Genomic DNA, 25,046 nt, shown 5'->3' on the forward strand with positions numbered 1-25,046 from the left:
TCAAATAATATATCCAAACTTTTAGTGTAGTATAGGGGTAACTATCACATTTAATGGCGCTGCAATCGCAAAGCAAAAAGCTCTGATTCACTAACATATAATTGACAGCAGAGGGCAATGTTGCACTTGTCAGAGCTGTCGGGCAGATGACACTCACTTTCAACCAGGTTGATCTTCGACGACGTCATGCAGCCCAGCTATCAAGTTGACAACCTGAGCTCCATTGCTGCAAGTTTGGGATTGTAATGTTAACAGTGAATCTCAGCCTCAGACATAACTGGCATCCATCAAATTTCCAATTCCAGACCACACTGGAAAACAGTCTTCATACCTCAAATTGAATCAAATCAGACAAACTGCATTCAAGTTCATTTAATGAATACTGTACAATGACTTTTTCACACAAAGCGACTTACACAGTTAGTCCTTGCATCCGGTATTTGCTCTCGTCTGGGTTGTTTCTCCCGATTCGATGTGAGCGAGTTACAGCCCGCAGCTGTGCATGCTATAAAAACACATCTGCCCGCAGAGCCCAAACCAACACAAACTATTTTTAAGGCCTGTTTCAAGGTGCAAGCCAGGCGAGAGCAAATGTATTCATATTAAGGTTACATTTCACATAAAGACTACATTGCATTACATGGCAAAGAGCATGAGCGTCACATCACACTGAAATGTGCAAATATTTGCAGGAGATTACAACGTATTAATCACAAGCTTGTTTATGAAGTTTACATCATTAACGTTTGGTGGCAAACTTCCTGATGTGGAAAGCTTGAAGGTTTTCCACTTTAGCTGGTGGGAAGCAACGTTAAGTAGAAATACTTTATTGCTAACGTAGATTTCTCAGGTCTCTGTCCTTTATTTGACCATTTATTTTTCTGATACCTTTTAATCCACTTACTTTGTCGAAATGGGGTCATTACTGACGACGATATGACATAAAAAAAAAAAACGTGGTTGTGATCTTGCTTGATTGAGATCTTGGGGTGGAATAAAAGAGGGACAGCAGCGAAATGGAGCAATTTGAACCAGGGAGGATTAATTCGCCATCCATGGCCTTATTTTATATGTTGACTTTTTAGATGTTGGATTCATAATCATGATAGTACAGACCACTGATCCACAAAACGTTCATGGGGACAGTATGTGGTCATTGTATGCATATATTAATTTGTCTGAAATAATTTTTCATTGGTCGGAATCAAAAAATTAAATATTTTAGGAACTAGATTGCAGAGGATGCTTTTGGACCATAACACACTGGTCTAAACACAGGTTCAATGAAACCAAGGTTGAACATTTTGGGTGATAGGCCTGTTTTTCTTCAGATGGAACTGGAGTCCTTGTCAAGTTGGAGGGAATTATGAACAGTTCCAAATACTACAGTGCAAAAACAGTTCAGGCTACAGCTGAAAGGAAAAGCATGCCAGGAAAAGCCTACTAGAACATCAGAACTTTATTTGGGGTTTATCAGAGTAGCTTTAACTGTTGGCAGCCGTGAGCTGACTTGAATTTGAACGTGATGGGTTGATTGTGTGCACAGTGATAAGAGGGTGTGCACACTTGTGCAAACACACAATTTCAGTTATATTTCTCGTCACATTTCATGGTGTATTATTATTATTATTATTATTATTATTTATTTATTTATTTATTTATTTATTTATTTATTTATTTATTTATTTTTTATGGAATGTCTTGGTTTGTCTTCCATCACAAATTTCTGGCATTTCAACAGGGGTGTGTAGACTTTTCATATCCACCTGCAATGTATGTACTGAAACAGAGTGAGTACTTTCTCTGGTTTTAGTGAGATATAAAGTCTATTGGTGGTAAAATATTGTGTGTCAGTGTGTGCGTGTGTGTGTTTATATCACATCATGGGGGACCATTTTCTGGGTTATTACTATCATTGTGGGGACCACGCGTCCTTGTGGGGACATTTTGGTGGTTTCCCCATGAGTCCAAACCTTTTTTAGAGGGTCAAAACTTGGTTTTAGAGTTTAGGTTTCAATTGGTTTACGGTTGAGGTTAGGGCAAGGAATAGGGGGTAGGCAATCATTTTTGATGGTTGGGGTTAGGGTCTAGAAAAGGCATGATGTCAATGAGATGTCCCCACTAGACATGTAAACCCAACTGTGTGTGTGTGTGTGTGTGTGTGTGTTTTGCCTAACCCTGCACCATCAAATCGATTCATCGTGGTTCCTCGCGAAATGTTCCATGTTAAACTTCCTGGCTGCGTATGCCATCATTGACATTCTTAAGGGGAAACAGGACCAGTGGCAGATAGACGCCGCCGTTTTCTGGACCATAAGCGCCGTGTTTATTTTTAAACGCACACGGTCCTCCTCCTTCTCAAAATATCATGCCTCTCCAATTAGGGCGGGTGTACAAAGACAGTAAAAAATAAATAAATAAATAAATAAATAAATAAATAAAGACTTCACGGATACGCACGCAGCGGAGCACGCGACGGCGTTAGGAATCTTCTTCTCGTGCACATATGGTCCGCAAGCCTTTATTTTGGGCGCGCGGATGTAAGTCACAAGGTTGGCCCGTAAATCAAACTGATGTGTTTAGTGCGTCTATTACAATGTAAGTAGCCCAGCTCGGTCTGGCTCGGAGGTGGCGAAGAGGCTTCCAAGAGCCTCCACTAACCCCCCCCCCCCCCCCCCAACTGCATCTGAAGCCACTTTTGGCGCACCGCAGGTTTCCTCCGCGAGGCTCGCCGAGTTTCCGTCGGTCCCTCGCCGAGCCTGGCGGGCCCTCGACGACGCACGGGATCAATCGTCCTCCCGCCAGATGCCGCGGGGCCCCATCGGCAACTTCCGGGAGAGGCTGGCTGCAACTGCGGCCGCACAGCAACGCCTCACTGAGCCTTACTTACGCAAAGATGTTTCGAAGGCCCAATCTAATTTTAAAACCCGGTGCATCGGGATCGGGTGCGGTAGTCATCCAATTAGAAGTATTTGGTAAAGCAGACTGTCTGTCACCTTAAGGGACTGGATTTTATACATAGCACTTTTTAAGTGCTTCACAATGCGTCACATTTATGGTTCCGTCTTGCTCATTAAGGACACTTCGATAGTCAGGGTTGAGGATCGAGCCCACAACCCTTTGGGTTTGGGAGACAACCACTCTACCAATGAGACACACCATACCAGAAGAACATTCAATTTGGCCTTGGCATAGACAGATGAACACTTCCGTGACTTAGTGACGTCAAACGATTACGGAAGTTTAATTCGTCTGAAGCACACAATTTAGATATGGGAGGAGAAAGCTAAAGAAGTCGCCGACGGACTTTTTTCATACCTGGTTGGATTGTAGACAGGCCGGGGATGCATATTATTTCATTCGCTCCCGTTGACGGCTATAGACGTCAAAAATTCATTTCAACTATTTCTATTAGTTAAATTTTTTTTTTCTACTTTTGTTAACAAGAGTATGAAAACCTAGACTTTTTTTTATTGTACATTTAGAACAGATATAACATTTGTGATTAAGTGTGAGTTAATTAGTGAAGTCATGCGATTAATTACAATTAAAAATTGTAATTGCCTGACACCCCTGATTTTTTATAATCTTTAAGTCGCGTCAGGCGATTATTATTTTTTTATTGTAATTAATCGCATTACTTCAATAGTTAACTCATGATTAATCACATATTTTATATCTGCTCTAAATGTAAAAAAAAAATCGAGGTTTTCATACTCTTGTTAACAAAAGTGGGAAAAAAATGAATAGAATAGAAATAGTTCAAATGAATTTTTGACGTCTATAGCCGTCAATGGCAGGGAATGAGTTATTGATAGAAAACCCCACTAAAGTGCATTTTCACAATACGGAAGGGTTTGTTTTCAAGGTTTGCTGATTGTCACCTATCGCGAGTGGGACTCGAATGTATCCTCCACGATGAATGCCATTAATTTTTTCGGGATGGGTATCGAGCTGATGCAGGCTTTATATTAAGGTATCGTTTTATCACAGAGACTGCCGATACCAGCCAACGTTACTTAAGGCATCTGACATTGCTAAGTCCTCCTCAGCTGTAGTTGGCTGCAGTTTGATACAGCGAATCATCATCTGAAAGAAAGGTCTTTGTTCACAATGTTTTTGTGTTAAATGAAATTATGTACATCAAAAGTACCCGAGGTATCGGTACTCGGTATCGAACATCCCTATTTATTTGAATGGTAAAACGTTGCCTGTCTGTGCTTTTAAAGAGGATTTGGGATATTTCTGAATAATCATATATCAATAGTTTACTTATGTACTTACAATATTTCCTTCTATTATTGTAATTAACAGTTTCGTTATTTCTTGAGCGAAAGAGGAGAAATTGCATTAAGCAGACCGTCAACGTGAGGTCTACCTGAGTTGATGTCAATTCCAGAGAGGTGATTCTCACCAGAGGAGCTTCCTTCCTCCCTGCGGCGAGTTGAGAACCACCGAAACGACACCCTGTTATTCTTTCCCCCTCCCCTTGCGCCATGAAAACAACATCGCCGGGAGAGCGTCGGAAGCGTCGTTTGGTGGCGCGACCTCGCCGTGACCTCCTTCCTCCTCTTCGTCTTCCTCCTCCTCCTTCTATGAATGAGATGGTCTTGCTCCGTGAATCAAAGCCAGGCCTTGTGTTTTCATTGGCTCCCTCCGACTCCTCGCAGTGTCTCGGCGGGGAGGTCTCGGAGGAAGTTATGGGATGTGACGATACCCTCGACTGACTGTGTTGTTCATTCCAAGTGAATCCTACCGCCTTCATTGTGAAATATTTTGCCAAATGTACTTTGCTAATGTTACGCAAACAAAATGGTACATTCAGGGTACTTTCACAGTGTCGGAAACTTCCGTTTTCTTTCGATAACGTTTTAAGGGGAAAATAATCGGCCATTTGGCCAAATTGGCTGATTGTTTTGGCCTATGTTTAAAGGGTGATGATCGGTCGGGCTCTAGTGAAGCGTTAAAGGGGTCTCAATAAAGACTCGGTTCCCATCGTCACAATGAAGAGCCGTCCAAAAGACTCTATTCGTTCGTGAACGCCACATCACTAGTGTCCGCAGAAATGCTTCCACACAGTCAGGCAAACGAAGTGCAGGGCCGGGCACATTAGGCGGTTGCCTAGGGCGCCATCTAGTGGAAGGGGGTCAAATTGCAGGGCAAAAAAAAAAGATAACAAATATTTTCCCCTCTCAGGTTTTCTAAAATATAACATGTAAATGATCCTGCTATTATTTTTGTTGTTGCATGTTTGTATTGCAGAATTGTGTTGTTTTATTGTGCTATTATAATATAGTTGATACTTTTATTTTGAAAGATACAGGAAAAGGTATCATAAAGCGGTAGGAACTGACGTACGTACTAAGTAGCGCCGTTTTCCAAGTGCAGAGAAGACGTGTGCGCGCCACAGGAAATCAGAGAAAACAAAAGTTTACAACTAATTCAGTGAATAATTCTTTAGCAACTGGCTGAGAAGGGAACGAGGTTCGTATTGGAGAAATGTTTCATTGTTTAACTAATGTTGCTATATTTCATGTTGATTGTGTAATTTACTTCATAGTAAAACGTTACCATTTTCGTCCACTGGAGTGTACTAACGCTCCTTGGTAAATATTTAGCAATGCTATTCCTCAAGATTCTGTTTTAGTGACTAAGAATCTGTATTTCTGTACGGTTTATTGTTTTTTGTTTGAAGGTATTTATTAAGGCAATAGGCAAGGTTAAAATGTTTATTTACAATATAAGTTGTACTCAAGAGATTGTCAAGGCCATAAAAGGTAATCATTTAAGGCAATTCATTTATAGTATATGGGGACCAAATGTGTCCTCTTTTGGGATGACAGACCATTTTCTTACGTCCTGTTGGGGTTTTTATAAATTCATGAAAGTGTCCGGTTGCCATTGCGTGACAAATAGGAGGTGAATTACACTGTGTAACTGCGACTGGTACCACAATTTCAAGGCCGGGGCAAGTGTCGTCTTTTTTTTAAAATGGGAATATGGTCACTTTAGTAAATACGGTAAAAAGGATACACAAAACATACCGTTTGAGTTATTAATGGCAATTTTAGTTGATTTGTATTGTAGCTCTTACAGTGTGTTCACACAAAGGAAGGTTTAATAAAAGTTGTGAACCATCAGTTTGATCGACCACCTTTATTTCAACCGAGGATGTTACAAAATGTTATAGAGCATATATATTTTATTTATTTTGCATTATTTATATATGTTATATATATATATTTAAAATAATAATATATTTTTTATGACTTCTAGTCCAAATAAATATGAGATCAAGACCTGGCACCCTGAATCTGACCCGCTGCTGCTGTTTACAGTGAAAGGTAGAGGGAGGGGTCGCGCATCATCTCGGAGTGTTAGCGCTATTGATAGATGGATGGCTCGCTTATGTTGTTGTCTATACATCAAAAACCTTTACAATGAAAAGGTCCAAGCCCTCGGGTACTGCATTAAGAAAGCGACGAAAGGAGGAGGAGGAAAAACGGGCCCAGGGTAGAGACATCTATGTCAGTCAATCAGAATTGTCTATAAAAATAAACATCAAAATAGCGTTAATTATCGTAAATTTTTCGAAGTTTCCCGTCAATTGTTAACAAAATGGGCGTCCGTCATTGACCTCATTATTTTTATTACTTTTTATATGTATCTTACACAAATATATTGTACATAGTTTGAAAACATTTTGTAGTTAATAATAAAGCACAGATTGCACTAAACTGTTGTATTTATTGCACTGTACTTATGCTATTTATTTGTATTACTTGTAGTTGTCTGGGGGGGGTGGGGGGCTGCAATCTACACTTTTGCCGAGGGCACGGCCCTGCGCTTACGTGAAAATACGGTAAATCTAAAGTATGAAAGTGTAAAGACTCGAGTGTAGTCCATATATATATAGTGGAGTAAGAGTAGCGTTACTTCTTCACACATCTACTCAGGTAAAAGTATTGTGTGGTAAAACTACTCTTATAAGTAAAAAAAAAAAACTCCAAAATGTTACTCAAGTAAATGTAACACAGTAAATGTAACTCGTTACTACCCACCTCTGACAATGTCTCAGTGTCGCCTATCCGTCAGTGATGGTGGCAGATCGTTAGCGTTCACCCTGGGTGGAAATTGTAATAGGGCCTTTTTTTTTTAAATATCTTTTCCATGTGGGAACTGGATTTTTTTTTCTCTCAGCGCTCTCTTGCCAAGCTTACGACTCGGAGGCTACAAAGCCGCTGTTAGATCACGCTTCCAATCAATTGTCTCACTTCCACGTTCTGTTCTCTCTCAGAGAGGCCGACCTGCCCTCCACTCCTCTGCTGCTCGTCCCGCAGCGCTTTGATCACAGCACAACTTTATCTGGGCCGTCAGCCGGGGCCGTTAGTTACTACGAGCGATCTGGCCCGAGGCTTCTGAACGCATGAGTCACACAATGAGTCCGCCAAACCTCAACTGGCCATCAAAGGTTGAAAAAGAAAAAAAAAAAAAAGAAGGGGAGGAAGAAGGATGTGGTTATTCACAAGGCTACGAATTAATTTACCTCACTCATGATTAAAATCATTGCACGTGTGTCAGTTGTGATGTGAGACCTTCACGCTAGTTTTAGCTGCGGCCTTGGTAGCCGTTTAATAAAAGGAGAGAGCGGCTGATTATAGTCTCGGTGCAAACCAAAGCACATGTGGCTACGACGGCGTGGTGCTCATGACTAACGCTCAGCAATGACATGCTGATGTGAGGTCCTCCATATAGCCGGGATTGATTCCACATCACCTCGGAAAAGTCCACATCGTCGCCCTGCGGCCGGGGTGGCAGGTGCCCCTGCTCAAATGTCGTCGGACCACGCAGGCGCCAAATGATTGACCTATCGTCTTTTGCAGTGCAGCCTGCCAGCAATTTTTATCAATCAGACGCCTACTAATTGTTATGCCCCTCCTGCACAGTAGCTGGCGCTATTTACCACACTAAGAGTCTGGAGAAGAAGAATCTCCCGATGTTTTTGGCAATGTCATGTTGGTTTCCCCGTGAGACGTGAGTGACTGTTTCAAATCACGTTTACAGTATGTTCAGATAGATTGTTTTGGACAGACATCAATAAAGTTAACGTTGTTTTGCACAAGCTAAATCTAAATGCATGAGCTGAATGACGAGAAACAGGAAACAGAACTAGAACGGAGCGGTCTTCCAAGTTAACAGCATAGATTTCAAAATAAGATATTTAAACATCACACACAAAACAGCTTGAAGAATACTTAACACTTAGTATATATGTTAGGGATGTAACGATATCCAAACATCACGATACGATATGAAGGCCACGATATGATAATTATCACGATATTGTGGGGAGGTTGATGATACAAAAAAAAAAAGGTCACAATATTGTAAAAAAAATTTAGCTCATACTAAAAAAAAAAAAGAGGATATTGTGCTTTTGTACATTACAGTAATGAAAAATATTATACAAATATTATAAATACATTTTTGCATTTTTGGGACGTCTGCATTCAGTTTCATCCCAAAAATAAAAATGTACAAAATGACAAAAACGGACATTTTCACAAAACAGCGTTGATATATTACAAATTCCATACTTTGTTGGTTTATTAACATTTTCATTAAAAACATACATTTTGAATAAAATTGTATCCAACTTTAATAGGACCGAATAGAACTGAATTTGAAATAAATCATTACTTTATTTTGTGTAGGGCTGCACGACATTGGAAGAACATGCGATATTGATGCTGAATATAGCGATCGCGATATTCTTGCGATATTTAACATGTACCTAAAGAAATTTAATTTTAAATTATAGTACTAATACAATATTTATGTTACTTCAGTTCAAATATGTGTAAATAAAAAAAAAAATAGTGCTAAGCAATGGCATTTCTAAAAGCGCCATGTTTTCGATACGCTCTCATGAAATTGAACATGTGTTGGCAATGAAGATTCAAGTGAGCGTACAGTACAGTATATGTTTTGACAGAAACAAATGAGCGGTGTACAGACAGACAGACAGACAGACAGGTGGTAATAATTCAAGGGCGATGATAAAAACTTGGTCCACATCAAGTTTGAAACAGCTCTGCTCTGTTTGGCTGGCTCGCGTCTTGTCAATAATTAGAGCCGCAAGCAGCTTCCACATCCTCGACGAGATGTATAAATATTTTAATGACCAGTTACTTGTGAAAAAAAAAAAGCCTCGTAAATCTTCTGTTTTATTGTTTTGATGTGTGGTTGGCGTCGGGATTCAAAGAACTTCTTTTGTTGTTCATTGCGCATCTCCATAAGGAAGCGTTTAGCGTCGCTAACAATGCATTCAGTGCTTCTGCTTCTTCTGTTCATGTTTGCATGTACAAACCACGTGACCTTGGATTCTAGCAGACTTGCCAAAACTAAAGTTTCTTTTCAACTCTCTTGTTGTGTTAGTCTCCCAGGAACAGCAAAAATGTTAAGGCTTTGAAAAGGGTCAATTTGTGTGTTTGTCAATGTGACTTGTTCTACATTTAAACATCTCAAAAGATGTTCAGGGGTCCATTTTGCAAAGCATGTTCAACAAACACAGAGACTAACCCTGGACGGCGAGTTGACGTGCCCTGAGATGGGAAACTCTGCGTTTTCGGTTTCAGGACAGTTGATTTGAGGTCGTTATATCAACGCAGAGTAGTTTCATTAAAAAGTCCAAATCAATGGAGCCCTGATTCGTTGAGTCACCGTGGCAACGGGGAAGCGCACAACGCGGCGGCGCCCTCCGCTTCTGCGTTTTTTTTTTTTTTTTTTTTTACCCTTCTCAACTGAAAAGCTAAATGTGATCATATGGCGAATTTGAACATATCTTTAGAAAAAAAAAACGCGCAACACCGCAGCGGCTCCCCATAGAGGAAGGCGGCGTGGGAGAACTTTGCTGCTCGGGTGTCGGGTCAATGCATGCATTTAAATGTAGTCCATTGCGATCACAATAATAATACAGGGGAAACCTGTTGAATGGTAATTTTATTAATTCATGTAATCTGGCTGCAATCCTGCGGGGGAGAAGCGCATTTGACTTAAGATGAAATATAAAAAAACATTATTCAAACGGTTATAAGGAAAAAAACAGCGCAAACACACAATATTTGCTGGGATGTGAGCGCGTATACTGCACGGCTGGTTATGTTGCAAATGTAAGGACGGATGAAGTTGTGTATGTAGATTATGGACTGCAATGTGAAACTGAAAGGAAATGCCAGCATATCTATGCGCGGTCTGACAACAATCTCAAGACAAATATTTAATTCCCTGCGCAATAATGCGGCACCTTCATCAATTGGGTCATTGTCAAAAGGACATGCCATGTTTGTGACAAAAAGTGGACTTTACGCTATAGACTATAAGGCGTATTTACGCAAAAAAGCGGATTTTATGAATGAGGAAATGAATACATGTGTTGCTAAGAGGAGGCGGGGACAGCGAAAACCTGGAGGTTCATTGTGAAAAACCTGCAACCGACCAGGTTCGGTTCATGGAACATGTTACTACGGTAACTGACCGAGAGTTTAAATGACCGCTTTTCATGAAACAGGCTAGAGTTACCTCTTTTTCTGGTTTTAGTTACCTTTCTGAAACGCGAAACGCAGAGTTTCCCCACATTTCAGGGTTTCTTGATCCAGAGTTCTCACGAAACCTGTTTTGTGAAATAGACCACTGCAGTATAGAATAAGTTAAAAGCATTTATTTTTCTAGATTTTTAAGTCAATTTGACCCCGAAATATGGCCTGTTCTACATATGTTTGTCTTTTTTTTTTTTGTGGACTTAACAGCAACACACACAAAATTGTATGTTGAATAGTCAATGTTGTCATAGAATTATGTTTTGCTATTACAGCTTGAAAATCTCCAAATGAGCTTGAGTTGGCATCTCGGTTCGAGCACTCGCCACAGATAACCTGCTAACTCAAACTCACTTGTTGCTTTTTTCCCCCCACTAAAAAAAAAAAACTACTGTATTCTGTTGTGTTTTATGTTAATGTTGTTTCGATACGCCGTTGCTAAGCGGTCACCAAAATTCGTCATAATTAATCGACAGTTAGTTTATTTCTAGTTTAGCCGACTTAGGCATGTTATGCCGAGGTCACATGGAAGTGTTCTTATTTGCTATAACAAATATTATCGCATGATCAACTCTATCGCTGAGGCTTTCAATCAATATTTAGTGTACGAGCTTTCAGCTTTTTTAAGGTATCGCATGTGACATTCTCACTGGAAACAAACGTCAACAGATGTTAATTTTAAAGGTACAAAAATATCTCTACAGAATACAGATGCGCTTCAATCTGCACCTTTTGTTGGATTTGCACCAAAACTGGGCTTTCATGTTCCTGTGCTTCATGACGCTGTGTGTCAATTAACAATAAGCAAAAACAAATTGGGAAAAAAAAAACCTCCAAAATTAAAAGCTGAACATTTAATACATGTATAACTTGTCATTGAGAATTTTGCAGCTTTTTCAACACTTTTTTTTTTTTTTATTGGATGCCGTTCTGCTTCCCCATCTGGGTCTCGTTTAGAAGACGGAACAAATGTTTACTTAGATTTTCTTTTGTCTGCATGCCGCTCATGATTGACTGACGTCGATCCCTTTAGGACCCCGCCGTCGTAAATATAGCAATATATTTCACATGTTGATAGAAGGGTGTGGCTCGTGTATGTTTCCGGTGGGGGGAAAAAAAAGCTTAGTGCCTGCCAAAGAAAATCTTCTCGCTGCATCTCGTTCATTGTGGACCAAAAAAAAAAAAAAAGTTTCCACGGCTTATATATTATTTCAGTTCATCCCGCCACTCCATCGGCATGATGGCCTCTTTTGTGATGAGCTGACGTGCAGATGTCTACAGCATCTACAACTTAGCATCTAGCTGAGTTTTATTTGCATAACTAACTTCTGACCAACTTTACCACTTACTGGTACTTACCAGCCAGTCTCATAAGTAATCAATCTTACCACCTCACAAACTATCGTCCAAAAAATTCTCTTCTTACCGACCTCTCGACCAAATTACATTACTACGCTGTAAAAAAAAAACAACTGTATTTTTTTACAAAAAATCTGGCAGCTGTTGCCAGAATAATTTATAGAACAACTTGTATATTTTACTGGTATTTAATGTGCAACAGTAACTGCTCCTAAATTTTAGCTGTCTTTATTGTACAATATAATTTTGACTACTACTATTACACAGCATCAGGAACAGCTGGAGTTTCTTGTGCATGGACATAGTCACAGTACGCTGGTACCGAACCAACATTCTCAGGGCTGCAAGACGACCATTCGACCACTGAGCCACACCACCCTTTCAGGTCATCATGTTGAATTACCAAAGGAGTTCTAGGAGTACAGTTCTAGGATATACACAAGTTGTTCTGTAAAGTTGTTAATATTTGCAGTTGCACAGTATTTTCTTTTTAAGGAGTTATTCTGGCAACTACAGCTGCTTCTGTAAAAACAACAGATTTTTTGTGTGTATAGAACTTACAGTTTTGCCTGTAAAACTGTTTACATTTCTATTGGAATTTTTACAGAATTATTCTGGCAACCGCAGAGCTGCCAGATTTTTTTGTGTAAAAATTATGGATTTTTTTTTTACAGTGTACCAAAGAACCTATTAGCAAAACGTGTTATTTTAACACTCATATGATGTAATTTGAACTGTAATCCAATGTTTTTTTGTTTTACGGTTGAGCTGTGTTTAAATTACAGTTATTTGTGAATTTTCAAAAAAAAAAAGTGATCTTTTAAGCGCTATATAAATAAAGATGACTTGACTTACTGTCAACTCATCAGTTGTGTTTGGTTCAGAGTTTTACAACATATAAATGTAACTTACACAATGCTTCATTGTTTTTGCATACAAAGTTTTTTATGTCACAATTTTACAGAAATTCAGTTAATTCTACAGATTTTATTTTACAGTGGACGACACTTCAAAGGATCTTTGTGCAGTTTGTCACTTTTTTACTCACGCCTGCCACCTCTGGCCCAAAACGTTACTGCAGCGTCTGTGTCAGGCTCGATCATGGTGCGCGTGCGAGTACGTACACGATCTTAAAGCGACAGCCACAGTTGACAAACAAAGGAATGACTTCAAATAAGGTAAGAAAAACTCCGCCCCTCCCCTCCCCAAGGAAACCGTGGAGTGTGAGGGTCTGCACACTCTACTATAAAGGCAAGATACAAGCTGATAGGTGCAGTCACAGTAAAAGAGTCAGGGCTCTTCGTACTCATCAGGGCATTGAGCATGCGTGATGTAGAAAAAGCGACGATATTACCTTTTTAAACTGCACAATGCACCTTTAACACACCACAAAACTAGCAACATATTTTCCTCTGTATGCGTCACACATATTTGATGGCAGACAAACACGTAAAAAAAAAAAAGGATTTATGAGAAACCGATATTAATCAAGATGGGTGGTAGGCTGTGATGTGCTGAAATGCAAATATGGTGGGATGGTCCGAGCAGACTCTTCATTGGCTTTCTCAAGTACCGCCATTGTTGCAAAGTGTGCAGAGTAAATGGGATTAAAGGCCTCTGTTTTTTAGTCTTTGCGCGTCGTCTCACAGGAAAACATTTGCCTCGGACAATTGCATTGTTGCGGCTGGACATTCCACAGCGTCACTCTCAATGCGGCACATTCCTTCTCCTCTTTCGGGGCCGCACAATGCATTCCTGGAGAGCAGGAGTGATCTCCATCAGAATCAGTTCGACGTTGCCGACAATGTGCGAGGAATTCCGTCCCGCGGCGAGAACAACGTGCCCGGACGGCGTGATTGATAGTGTATTAATTAGAGAGAGCGTTCAGTTTGGACAGCCTGGGAGATTGCCAAGTGTCATTGTTGAGACTGAGAGCTGCTGTTCACTGGAACAAGAGCCCCGATGACAAAACAGCCCGCTGCAATTAAAGCACATGCGAATGTTTGGATGTTGTCTTTTTGATGATATTGTTATGTTTCTACGCCAAAGTTGTTGCGTATCCGTCTTTTTCCTGGCTCACGGTCCTGTGCGTGAGATAAGATACGGACGGAGGCAGTAGAGATGGAAGTAAGTCACATCGAGTATGTGCAAGTGTGAGTCAAAAGCCGAGACGGAGACCCGAGTGATTGCAACTTGGACCCGAATCACTGCTTTGATGACTTGCCAGAAAGTAACACACTTGAGACTTGACATAATTTTGGAAGCGAAGGACTTTGGTCTTGAATTGACTTGAGATATGCTTACTTGACAGTAGGGCTGTTAGACAAAATCGATTCGGCAATATATCGCGATATTACAGCGCGCAATTCTCGAATCGATTCGATATGCGGCTGAATCGATTTTTAAACATCCAATTTTTTTTATGGGAATATTCCACAAAACGTCTTACTTAGGGTTAGGATTCACACATTAAGCATTGAAGAATGTTATATTAATGGAGCATAAAGCCTTAAAATTTTATTTGAGTGCTATTCAAACATGAAACAGAGTGCAACCTGTTTGTTAAATGCAGTGGCTCAGTTATAAGCCTGAATTTTCAGATGAGTAAATACATTTTCATACAAATCTTACAAGTTTACTGATTAGTATTTTCTAAATTTGAGTAAAAAAAAAAAATCTCAATCAATTTATAGATTCATATCGGTATTGAATCGAATCGTGACCTATGAATCGTCATACGAATTGAATCGCCAGGTACGAGGCAATTCACACCCCTACTCGACAGACTTGATTGTTTATACGTTTGGTTTAAAGATGAAATATAACAACAATTGTTAAGAATTCTTCAAGTTGTTTTATTTGCGATGTTTACTTATGTAACGTGAGGGTTCGCCGGGGGTTTATGGAACACTTTATAATATGAGAAAGCAGGATGGAGACGGATTTCTTCTGGTTTGCTCTTTACTCGTCACACACGCTAGTGTGTCGTTCACGTACGTTTCATTCAAAAAGAACGAATCTTTTCATTGAATGTGAGTGAATGAATCACTTCCTGAAGTGGTGGGGGCGGGGTCTTTTGAACGGTTCTTTTTAATGAACTGATTCTAAAGATTCAGTTCACTTAAAAGACAACACTTCCTGACACTCATCAGCTGACCAACTCGAACCAATCAGGAGCTAGCTAACTTTAGGTAGATGCAAGCGAATGAGAACAGCAGATTCAACACGTCAATTTAGCTACTTGTATAATACCAAAATATATAAATGTGTAAATAATAATTCCAGAAACATAAATGTATAAGTAAATATATATATTAACAAATTAACTTAAATCTGATTTATTTCTGAAGCTTACATTTATATCTTATTTTGAAACCTTTGTTTTTAATTTGTAAGTCCGCTCCATATTTCCGTTTCCTGTTTTCAGCTCCTCCGTTAGTCATTCAGCTCGTAGCTTGCTGTAGTCATTAAATGTGAAGCGTTCCAATTCCTTTTAATTCATGCTGATGGTTAGCATTTCCTATCTTGTGTTTCGTAGGAAAATATGAATCTTTACCATGTATCTTGTATGTTCGTTTTTGGCCGATGTTTGCATTTTCGCTTACCAAAGCGCCCTATGGTGGTTAATCGAACCCAAATAACCGATTGGAAGATTACTGAACAACCAAACAACTGGGTGACAAAATAACCAACTTTCTTACGTCCCTGTCTAGCAATACCCAAAGTATACAACATTGCTGTCCATAACTGACACTTACGCTTTGAGGTAACTTGATCACAGACAAGCAACAAGGAAATAAGGATCCATTAGGGACAGATATTACTTGAGGCTATAAAAACATAAGATTAATCAAACAGTGATGGCAAGTTATGACAGAAAAGGAAATTAATGACTGACCGAAAGCGGCACAACAAACAATGTGGATTGATGCGTCGGAATAACTGCCTGCTATGAAGTCGACCGTGGTCGCTATCTTCCCCGCTCGCCCACTACAAGTCGAGGGACTTGCACTTCAAAAGAGTCGGAAGACCTTGGCTTCAGTGCCCAGGCTCAGACTCTTGGCTTTTCCTTCCTCGGATGAAAGATTTATAGCGGCAATTTCTGGTGTCGGGAAGCAGGAGTGACACTAAACAGGAATGTATAAAAGTTCTTCTAAATCATGATCAATGTCCAGCTGACAAAGAAGCAGAGTTTCACACCAAACAAGAACCACCTGTTCTCGCAGGAAAACACGCAAAGCATCTCGGGTGAACGGAGATACACACAAAAAGTGTGTAGCCTACCTGTGTCCAATATTCTTACAGCGGCTCATATTTCCTCAGGAAATGCTGCACGGGTGCCTCTGGTTAGTGTTTTGCCTCAGTTGGAGTCCACATTAGACCCCCGCTGAAAGAGAGAAGCCACCCCAGCCCCCAGGCCTGAAACTGTGCTGCCGTTTTTATGTTCATCCACCTGGAAAACGCAGCTAACGAGGAGCATAAAATCATAACTTTTGAGTACGTTTCGATCTGAGCTTAAGTCGCGTAGCATTCTGTAGATGAAAACATTGGGGATTATATAGGAAATAAGGCACGTTTGGTTTTATTGGTGAATTAGGTCAAATTAGAAAGGTAATTAAAAAAAAGAAAACAGCCCTGGCTGTCTTTTGATTGCACGGAAATGCTTAATATAATCAAAATGTAAGCAGCAAGCAAAAGCAAATGGTCCTCGCAATGCTAATCCAAATTTGACTGAATGCTCCGCCCACATTTGATGTCAAAGGCTGAACAAAAAAAAGCTTAAAATATAAGGCTTTTGTTGTTAGTTTTTTCCCCTCTAAAGTCCACAGTTTTGACCAATTCGTACGGTTCTAACTTTAAAATGTTCAGCTAATCCATATAATAGAATTGTTTTTCTAAATTTCAACTAAAATCCCAAAATGAATTTTTTTTTATTTGCCCCCCCAATATTCATAAATTTGGACCGATGGAATATGTTCAAACTTTAAACTGTTCAACTCATCACTACAACAATTTTATTTTGCATCCATCCATTTTTCGCAATGCTTATTACTTTCAAAGTATAAAAATATGGGTTTTATTTTTAATAAACAAAATAAGGAAATAAGAGGTTGGTTGGGATATGCTAAACAATTTTAATGCAGAACGGTTTAATTCAGTTAAAAAGTGGAAACTAGAGGGAAAAAACAAAATAACAAACAAACCAAAATTAATTAGCGATTTAAGTGACAAATGGAACTCAATACAAGGTTATTATGATGACTGAATGCTCAGTCATCATAATAACCTTGTTGTTTTTTATGTCTCCATAAGGCTTTAAAATCAAAGTATCACTTTGGACAACTTTCTTACTGCTAATTTACGACTTGTCAGCATAGCGCCGCCGTTAAGCTTCGAGACGTCTTTTCTTTTTATGGCTTTAAAAGCGATTACGGACAGCTCAGAAAACATCAAGAATGATTGCTGTCTGCAGGATATTTGAACATCCATCGTCCCGTCTGGATGCGACGCTAATGACTTCCACCCCAAATATAAATCCAAATGAAATGATAAGTTATCAACGAAAGACGCACGAAAAACAAAAACACCATCCATCGTCTTTGCAATTTTAATAAATATTTGTCTTCTAGTGTTGATTGCAAGCGTGAGTATCAGCGCAATCTTTCATTTAGCACAAACAAACACAAACAAGACGACAATGTGAAATTAATTTGTGGCGTCGCGTGCGCCATGTGGCCCGCCTGCTCCTCGGCTCACATGTTCTTCTGGAGTTCATCAGCTCGTTTTTTCTGCATGCACATGTGAGGTGCACCTCGTCTTCAGAAGGGATGGGACGGATGATTTGCAGAAGTACTCACACTCTGAATTGAAGTAAAAATACTTGTCTCAAAAAATGACTTTTGCTAACTCCTGTCAATCTGAAAAAGTGCTAACTATATGACCTCCTGAAAGGGAATGGATATCATTCCCTCCCTGCACTGCCTTTAAATTGTCCTAAATTAACAAGCAAACAAACAAACTGATTACAAAAAAAAAGAGCTAAATTAGCTAATGATAAAAATATCAAATACACCTTACTTATATGTTATGTTTTTTCAAATGAGATGAGGAATTTTTCAACACCAGAAACTGTTTTCGAGGCTGACGCAAGACAAAACACATTCGCTTTGAATCATTCTTTCAGTCAACACTTTCAAACAATTTGTTTGAAATAGGGCCATAAATGGGAAAAATCTTGCTGAATTAATGTTTTCTAGTTCACGTTCTTCCATGTTGTTGTTGTACATGTTTTTTTTCCGGGTTTTAAGTCAAGATTTCAACCATGGTTGACTTTACTGTTTGTCTTTTTTATGTCGCTTTGTCATCTGCAGAATTAGAGTTAGTTAGTTAGCTTGTTTGTTAGTTTGCTAGCGAGCTAGCCTGCACGTTCGTTTATTAGCTCATTATGCTATTTTTTTTATGTATCGTCACATTTGTTGTACATCTTGAGTTATAGTTAGTTAGTGTGCTAGCTAGTTAGCCTGCATGTTACTTTAGTAGCTCATTATGCAAATTTTTAAAAAGTACCGTCACTTACCTTTATTTGTTGTGCATCTTGAGTTTTAGTTAGTTAGTTAGCCAGCTTGTTTGTTAGTTTGCTAGCTAGTTAGCCTGCATGTTACTTTAGTAGCTCATTATGCTAATTTGAAAAAAATGTATCGTCACTTACCTTTATTTGTTGTGCATCTTGAGTTATAGTTAGTTAGTTAACTAGCTTGTTTGTTAGTTTGCTAGCTAGTTAGCTTGCATGTTACTTTAGTAGCTCATGCATTTTTTTTAATGTATCGTCACTTACATTTATTTGTTGTGCAGCTTGAGTTATAGTTAGTTAGCTAACTAGTTAACTAGTTCGTTAGCCTGCACATGAGTTCATTATCTCATTATGTTAATTTTTTAAATGCTAGATCGGCACTGACATTTAGTTTTTGTGCACCTTGAAGTTTTCATGGAAGTTACAGTATACAAAGCTTTGTTACTGTCTGCTTGCATCGGGGCCAAGTGTGTCTGTGAGCCACCCAAAGCAGTAGACAAAGAGTTACAAAGAGAAAACGTTTGCTGTGTGTGGCAGTCTATGGATTGTTTTGGCCTTTGTGGATTTTCTAATAAATGATTATGGGAAAAGGGCAGTTGGTTCCGCAACTACCTCACGGTTTTACTGGAACAAGTGACATGATACAGAGAAGATGCTGTGGTGGGTGACTAATTGCACCGTCTGTGTGTTTGTGCATGTGTTTGTGCATGTGTTTGTGCGTATGTGTGCGTGTGTGCTCTGTCAGAGTAATCAAAACTTAGTGCTGTGCCAGCACTGGGACGCATGGGACTCGCCGAGTTCACAGTGTGAGTCTCGGAGAGAGAAGTGGGTCACATTAAAAAGTTCTCATTTAGTTGCAGCCCAAACTTTTAAGCATGCTCAAAACGTAACATCGTTACATTCTTGTCCTATGACTTCTTTTGATTCAACATGTTTTATACATGAAGCAACATATAAAGGAAACGGCACTTGAGTGGCTAGGCTGCAATATGTCAGCTGTTTCTCGACATTCAAGGCGCCGAGCACAACCTCGCTATTGTTCTGCAGTTTGTAAACGCAAAGCGGCACGACCCGAAATAAAACCGTGTCACCTCCGGGAGCTGACACAGGTGACTTTAGAAGGAGCGTCATCTCCTTGTGGTGATAACTAGTGATAATTAGTTAAATAAATAAATTCAATCGTTTGACAGCACTAATTATATGCTAATGGAAAAGTGACATTTAACCATTTTTCAGCAATGTAAAGTTAATATTTTGTTTAGAATTAATTTGATAACTTAATTTTTTCCCCCATGTCGCTAACAACAATACCTTAGTTTAAAAGCATTAAAAACACATTTTGGCACTTGCTGTCGACTGAAAATGACATCACAGGTAACGAGTCGACCAATCACGGCGCACCTCTTTTCTGAGTTCCCTCGTGATGTTTGCAAACTAAGCCATGATTGGCTGTTACTTGAACCAATGTGCCCACCTACCTGTGTTGTCATTTTCAGTCGACAGCAAGTGCCAAAACGTGTTTTTAAAAGTATTGATTGTAAATGAAAAATAAAGAAGTCATCAGATTAATGTAGACAAAATACGAACTTTTTACTGTTATGAGTCAATTATCCCTCAGTTTTATTGCTCCCACTGACGAAACGTCGCCTGGACCTGACGGTCTTCTAATGTACACTTCCGTTGTGCACAGCATGGTGGCAGCAGAGTGCAGCATTAAGTTCACCCCTACCTCCTCCTTGTGGCTGCTACAAGGTGAAGAAGGAGGAGGAGGAGGAGACGGCTGCCAGCCTGCGCTCCAGTCATGTGTTGAATACATTAACATTTGGGAGAGAGAGGGACAAGTCCGAGACTGGAGCCCCACTCTGATTCTCGCTAGTTCTCCTTTTATACGGCCAAGCAGACATACGACAGTGGATGCAGACCTTCTGGGGAAAGAAGCACCTAATTGAGGAAGTTTTTCCCAAGTTTGCAAAGGCACAGACGTTTTGGAATTGTGCACCGCCAAGTGTGAGGAGATCTCATGAAGATGGATGCAACTCTCACTTTGTTTTTGGTTTTCACTGGGAAGCATTGAGAGGAGTTTGTTATTGTTGTTGTTGTTGTTGGATGACTTGAATCTCGCCTTGCTGTTGTCAGCCACCTGGGAAGAAGAAACCAATGAATGTAAGTAGCCAACTTTGAAAGTCTTGATAATACGTAACTTTTTCTTTTTTTTTTGAAAGGTCGCTGGCGTGCGGCAGGTTTTAATGAATGGAACTTGCACTGCACCATGCCAGTGCAGGGCGAGGTGTTCCTAATATTTCGGTTTCTGATGGTCATGTTTCTTCTTCGTAAGATGCTCACAAACATTAAGCAAATAATGAGGATAGCATAATTATGCATGCAAAACCTTTTGGTAAAAGTTGTGTTTTTGGAGCATATACTAGTATTTTGTAGAGTTGTACAGCTCAGGGGGGAAAAAAACTCTTCATTTTCTGCAAATACATGCTCTAAATCCCAATACAGCATAACAGTATTTTGAATTTGAAAGTTTTGTTGTCAGCAGTTTATAGCATGCATTTCACTCAAACATATACCTGTGAGTAGAACAAAAAAAAAAACTGTTAACTTTTCCCAGAGCTGTTACCAACCTATTTCCTGTGTGTATCCACACCTGTCGGTGCAGTGGAAGTGTGTGAGCGTACTCCCATGATGATGCCTGTCTCACTCTGTACTACTGTAAATAAGCCATCTCAGCAGGGGCTTCGTCATGCACACTTTGGCTTTGTTTTGCCTTTTGATGCAACTTTGTTGTGCTTCCATTGTCATTTGACATACATGCACGATATGCCATTTGTTTGCAGCCGGTCAAATCGTCTGCCATTGCGGACAGATGTTGTCATTGAGCCAAAATGCCAAAATTAATCATGAATAGTGACCCCCTCGAAATGAGCGTTTGATGCCATATTCCGCCCATATTAGAAGGCGTAGGCCAACAAAAGTTTCCCATTTGGGCGAGAATGATGAAATATAGCTAGAGTTCATCAAAGTACAAGCTCTGCTGGAAATTTGCCCAAAATGGCGAATATATCTGATTTCCTGTTAAGACATTTCAGGCAAGGAGGGGATAGACTTTTTTTCTGCATTGTTATGAGAGATGTGACCACCAAATTTTGTTTCAAAAGTGGTGCTGGGTTCAATTTATTCTTCTCAAATAATTGTTTTCAAAATGGTCACCAAACTTCAATGGTAGGCTTCACCTTTGTTAGATGGCGTAGGCCAGGGGTCACCAACTCTGGTGCACCTCTCCAGGATGTTTCCCCTGCTCCAACGCCCTTAATTCAAATGATGAATCTGGTGTGTTGGATGAGGGAAACATCCAAAGCATGCTTGGCCCTCGAGGACTGAAGTTGCTGTAGGCAATCAAATTTTGCAAATTTTGCAATCCGTATGACATACTTGCTTCCGAATGAAGATCGTTTGAGGAGATTTCCTAAAAGGAGTTCTTAAAATTACAAGCCCGAAATAGCTCTTTTGAACCACAATACTTTTACTTCCTGTTCCAATTCATGCGTGTGTCCTGGAGACTTTTTCCATGTTATGATAGAGTGATCATATTCCCATTCCCTCCCCCAAAAAGAGGACACTTGACCCGACCTTGAAATTGTGGTACCAGTCACAGTTACGCAGTGTACTTCACCTCCTAATGACAACCGGACATTTCATAACTTTATAAAATCCCCGGACACCCGAACAGGACGTAAGAAAATGGTATGTCCTCTCAAATGAGGACGTTTGGTCACCCTATGTTATGATAGCCATGCCCACCCAATTTCGTGCATTGTAATGTATACACGTCACATCAGAGGACAGTGGCGTGTTTAGCTCCGCCCTATACAAGCAAAGCTTCTAATAATTAAAAAATGCTAAAGAAAAAAATACAATTGTACAATTGAGATTCTTTAATAATGAGGCTATCGACCATAACTTTGTGGCTGTCCCGCCACCGTGCTTTTGCTTAATAAAGGCTGGGAAACACTAGTCTATTTAAACTCTTTGGGGACAAGACATGGACCACAAAAAAAGCAACATTTGCGTTTTTGTGGTAAACTCCAAAAGTCTGTCCTGTTTGAAATCAATAGCAAAATAAAAAAAATAAAAAAAGCGGTGACAATTCCAAACTCTGCCCTTGTAGTCTTGTTGCCTCAGGGCCAAGGAAACATTTTGGAGTTGTCACTTATTATTTTTTCTCAGAGTTATTGATCACATTATTCCCGGCAGTGTGGAAAAAAAAAACCAACCCTCCAAAGATTATGTCATGAACAAGGCGCCATCCTTTCTCCCTGGACGCCCTTGCAGCCTGACAAAGCTGCCGATACACAACCCTGCATGGGATTAAAATAATGACATGTGGCTCTTTTTTGGATGGCCGAGTCCGCGCCACCCAGGACGCCTCTGGGATGCAAAGTGGCTGCATTAAGTGCTTTTAAATCAATCCCCAGCATTCTGTTGCTCGGAAATTTGGGAATCTTTTGAGGCTATCTTGACCCGAGAGGATTAAGGTTCGGAGAATTCGTTTTATGTAGCATCGAGTCTCTGTAAACAACTGCTTTTCTTTTATAATTTTTTCAATCTTTGTTTTCTTTCTTTCTTTTGTTATTTAGTTAAAGAATTTCATTCCAATTAAATGTCACAACACACAAGCGTCACGCTGAGCCAGACAGCCGCTGGTACATGAGATGCAATTAACCCCCGCGTTAGCCTTTTTATTCCATTTCAAACGGGAGCGCATGCTGTGAGCTGAGCGTATGGCGAAAACACAACGTTATACAGTATATTAAACGCAAACAGACGCACGCCGACTGCGATGTGTTATGCACACGGTCCATTACGTAATCATCTATCTTTTTTCACCAATAACGCTTAGTTACTATTTGACCAGCTATAAGTGAGCTAAACTGTGACGTTAGCATAGCTTACCTGTCTGTGGGTTTTATTGTGACTTATGAATTTATGTATGGCTCTAGCTAAAAAAAACTAAACAGAAATGTTCTACCTACCTACCTTCCTACACTGTAAAAAAACAACAACAAAAAAGTTTTCAAATGCAACAAAACAGTTTTTTTTCCCCCCAAGACGTTTCCTATGCAGACCTTTTTTAACGGACATTTGTGGACATTTTTAACAGCATTCCGACCTCTTCACCTTGTCACATGATTCCCATATGGTGACCGATGACCTTGACTCGGGCCATATCCAAACATCGTCCCTACGCACACACACATGCTAACACCTGGCACTGTAACGCGATCACCATGTGATTGGATGATGCCACCGAGGTGTGTGACGCTGTGGAAATACGCAGTGTCACACACAGGCACGCATGTTTGTCTTTGTATCGTAATGGGGACATCTCATTGACATAATGGCATTTCCTAGCCCCTTAGCCTAACTTTAACCATCACGACTGATTGCCTAACCCGAACCTTATCCGAAAACCCAATTCAAACCTAAACTCTAAAACCAAGTCTTGTCCCTCAAAAAGAGATTTGAACTTGTGGGGACCACCAAAATGTCCCCACAAGCCAGGAAAAACACGCGGGAATGGGCTCCATAATTTAGCAAAGACAAAGGCAAACACACACACACACTGTAACGAACCTTTTGTTGCTCTCCCATTTTTTTGCTGACCCGCTGCGCCATCCATGGCTCACACCACGCTGTGGGAATAACTCAAATGAAACGTCCGTCTCCCTTTCTCACTTGTTTGCCAGGTATCTTAATAACAAACAAACATAGTTGTTTCTATGTATCGTATCGATCTCAAATTCTTGGTAGCCATCTTCCTTTTTTAGCTAACTTATAACCGCAGCGCATTGCATGTAACTAGATTAGCTCTATCTCGCTAGTTAACTAGCTAGCTTCAGATCTCACACAAAAAAATGTATACCAACTGAACGAATGTTTGACTGACCACCTACCTACCTCCAAAACAAACTATATATATATATATATATATATATATATATATATATATATATATATATATCCATCTCACATTCTTGGCAGCCAGTATACCTTTCTAGCTAACTTATAATCACAACACATAACTAGATCAGTTCTATCCATCTCTCCCACTAGTTAGCTAGCTAGATTTAAAAACTCACAAAAAACTACTGTCTGACCTACCAAAACACACACATTTTTTTTTCTTCCAGATCTGCCAGTTTTCTCTCTCATTTGACATGGAAACGATGCGATCCCAAGCTTGTGATGAGTTTTTCAAACGTGATTGAAAGCCTCTGTCGCCATTTTGGCTCTGTGCTCGTCATCTTCACGTCCGTCTGCGTCTTTTGTTTGTGGTTTCCATTCTGGCTGCATTCAACCTGGTCCAGGCTGGCACCGGCCTCTGACCACAAGCTAACCGGAATAGTGACATGGAGTCAGAGGCTCCTGTTACATAATGGACCACAGTAGTAGGCACCCCTACGTCCCCCGCGCGCACACACACACACACACACACACACCACCCCATGCCT

General features: G+C 40.0%; 1 protein-coding gene across 2 annotated transcripts in view; it reads left to right on the forward strand.

Annotated features, from left to right (window-relative positions):
* Window positions 1-5,378: 5,378 nt before the first annotated feature.
* Window positions 5,379-25,046, forward strand: part of LOC147171656 (protocadherin-16-like) — a 123,094-nt gene continuing 103,426 nt past the window's right edge. The window contains exon 1 of one of the 2 annotated variants that reach the window (XM_086081269.1): window positions 5,379-5,484. Coding sequence is in view for 1 of the 2 variants with exons in the window: in XM_086081268.1 (XP_085937394.1) it covers window positions 20,559-20,691 (133 nt within the window). In the remaining variant the exon portion in view is untranslated. Of the gene's footprint in view, window positions 5,485-20,390; window positions 20,692-25,046 lie in introns of those variants that run through there. The other variant, XM_086081268.1, reaches the window with a different exon arrangement.

Source organism: Leptonotus elevatus, chromosome 7, assembly GCF_054856555.1.
Source record: "Leptonotus elevatus isolate MCC_2025b chromosome 7, RoL_Lele_1.0, whole genome shotgun sequence".
Taxonomy (NCBI): Eukaryota; Metazoa; Chordata; class Actinopteri; order Syngnathiformes; family Syngnathidae; genus Leptonotus; species Leptonotus elevatus.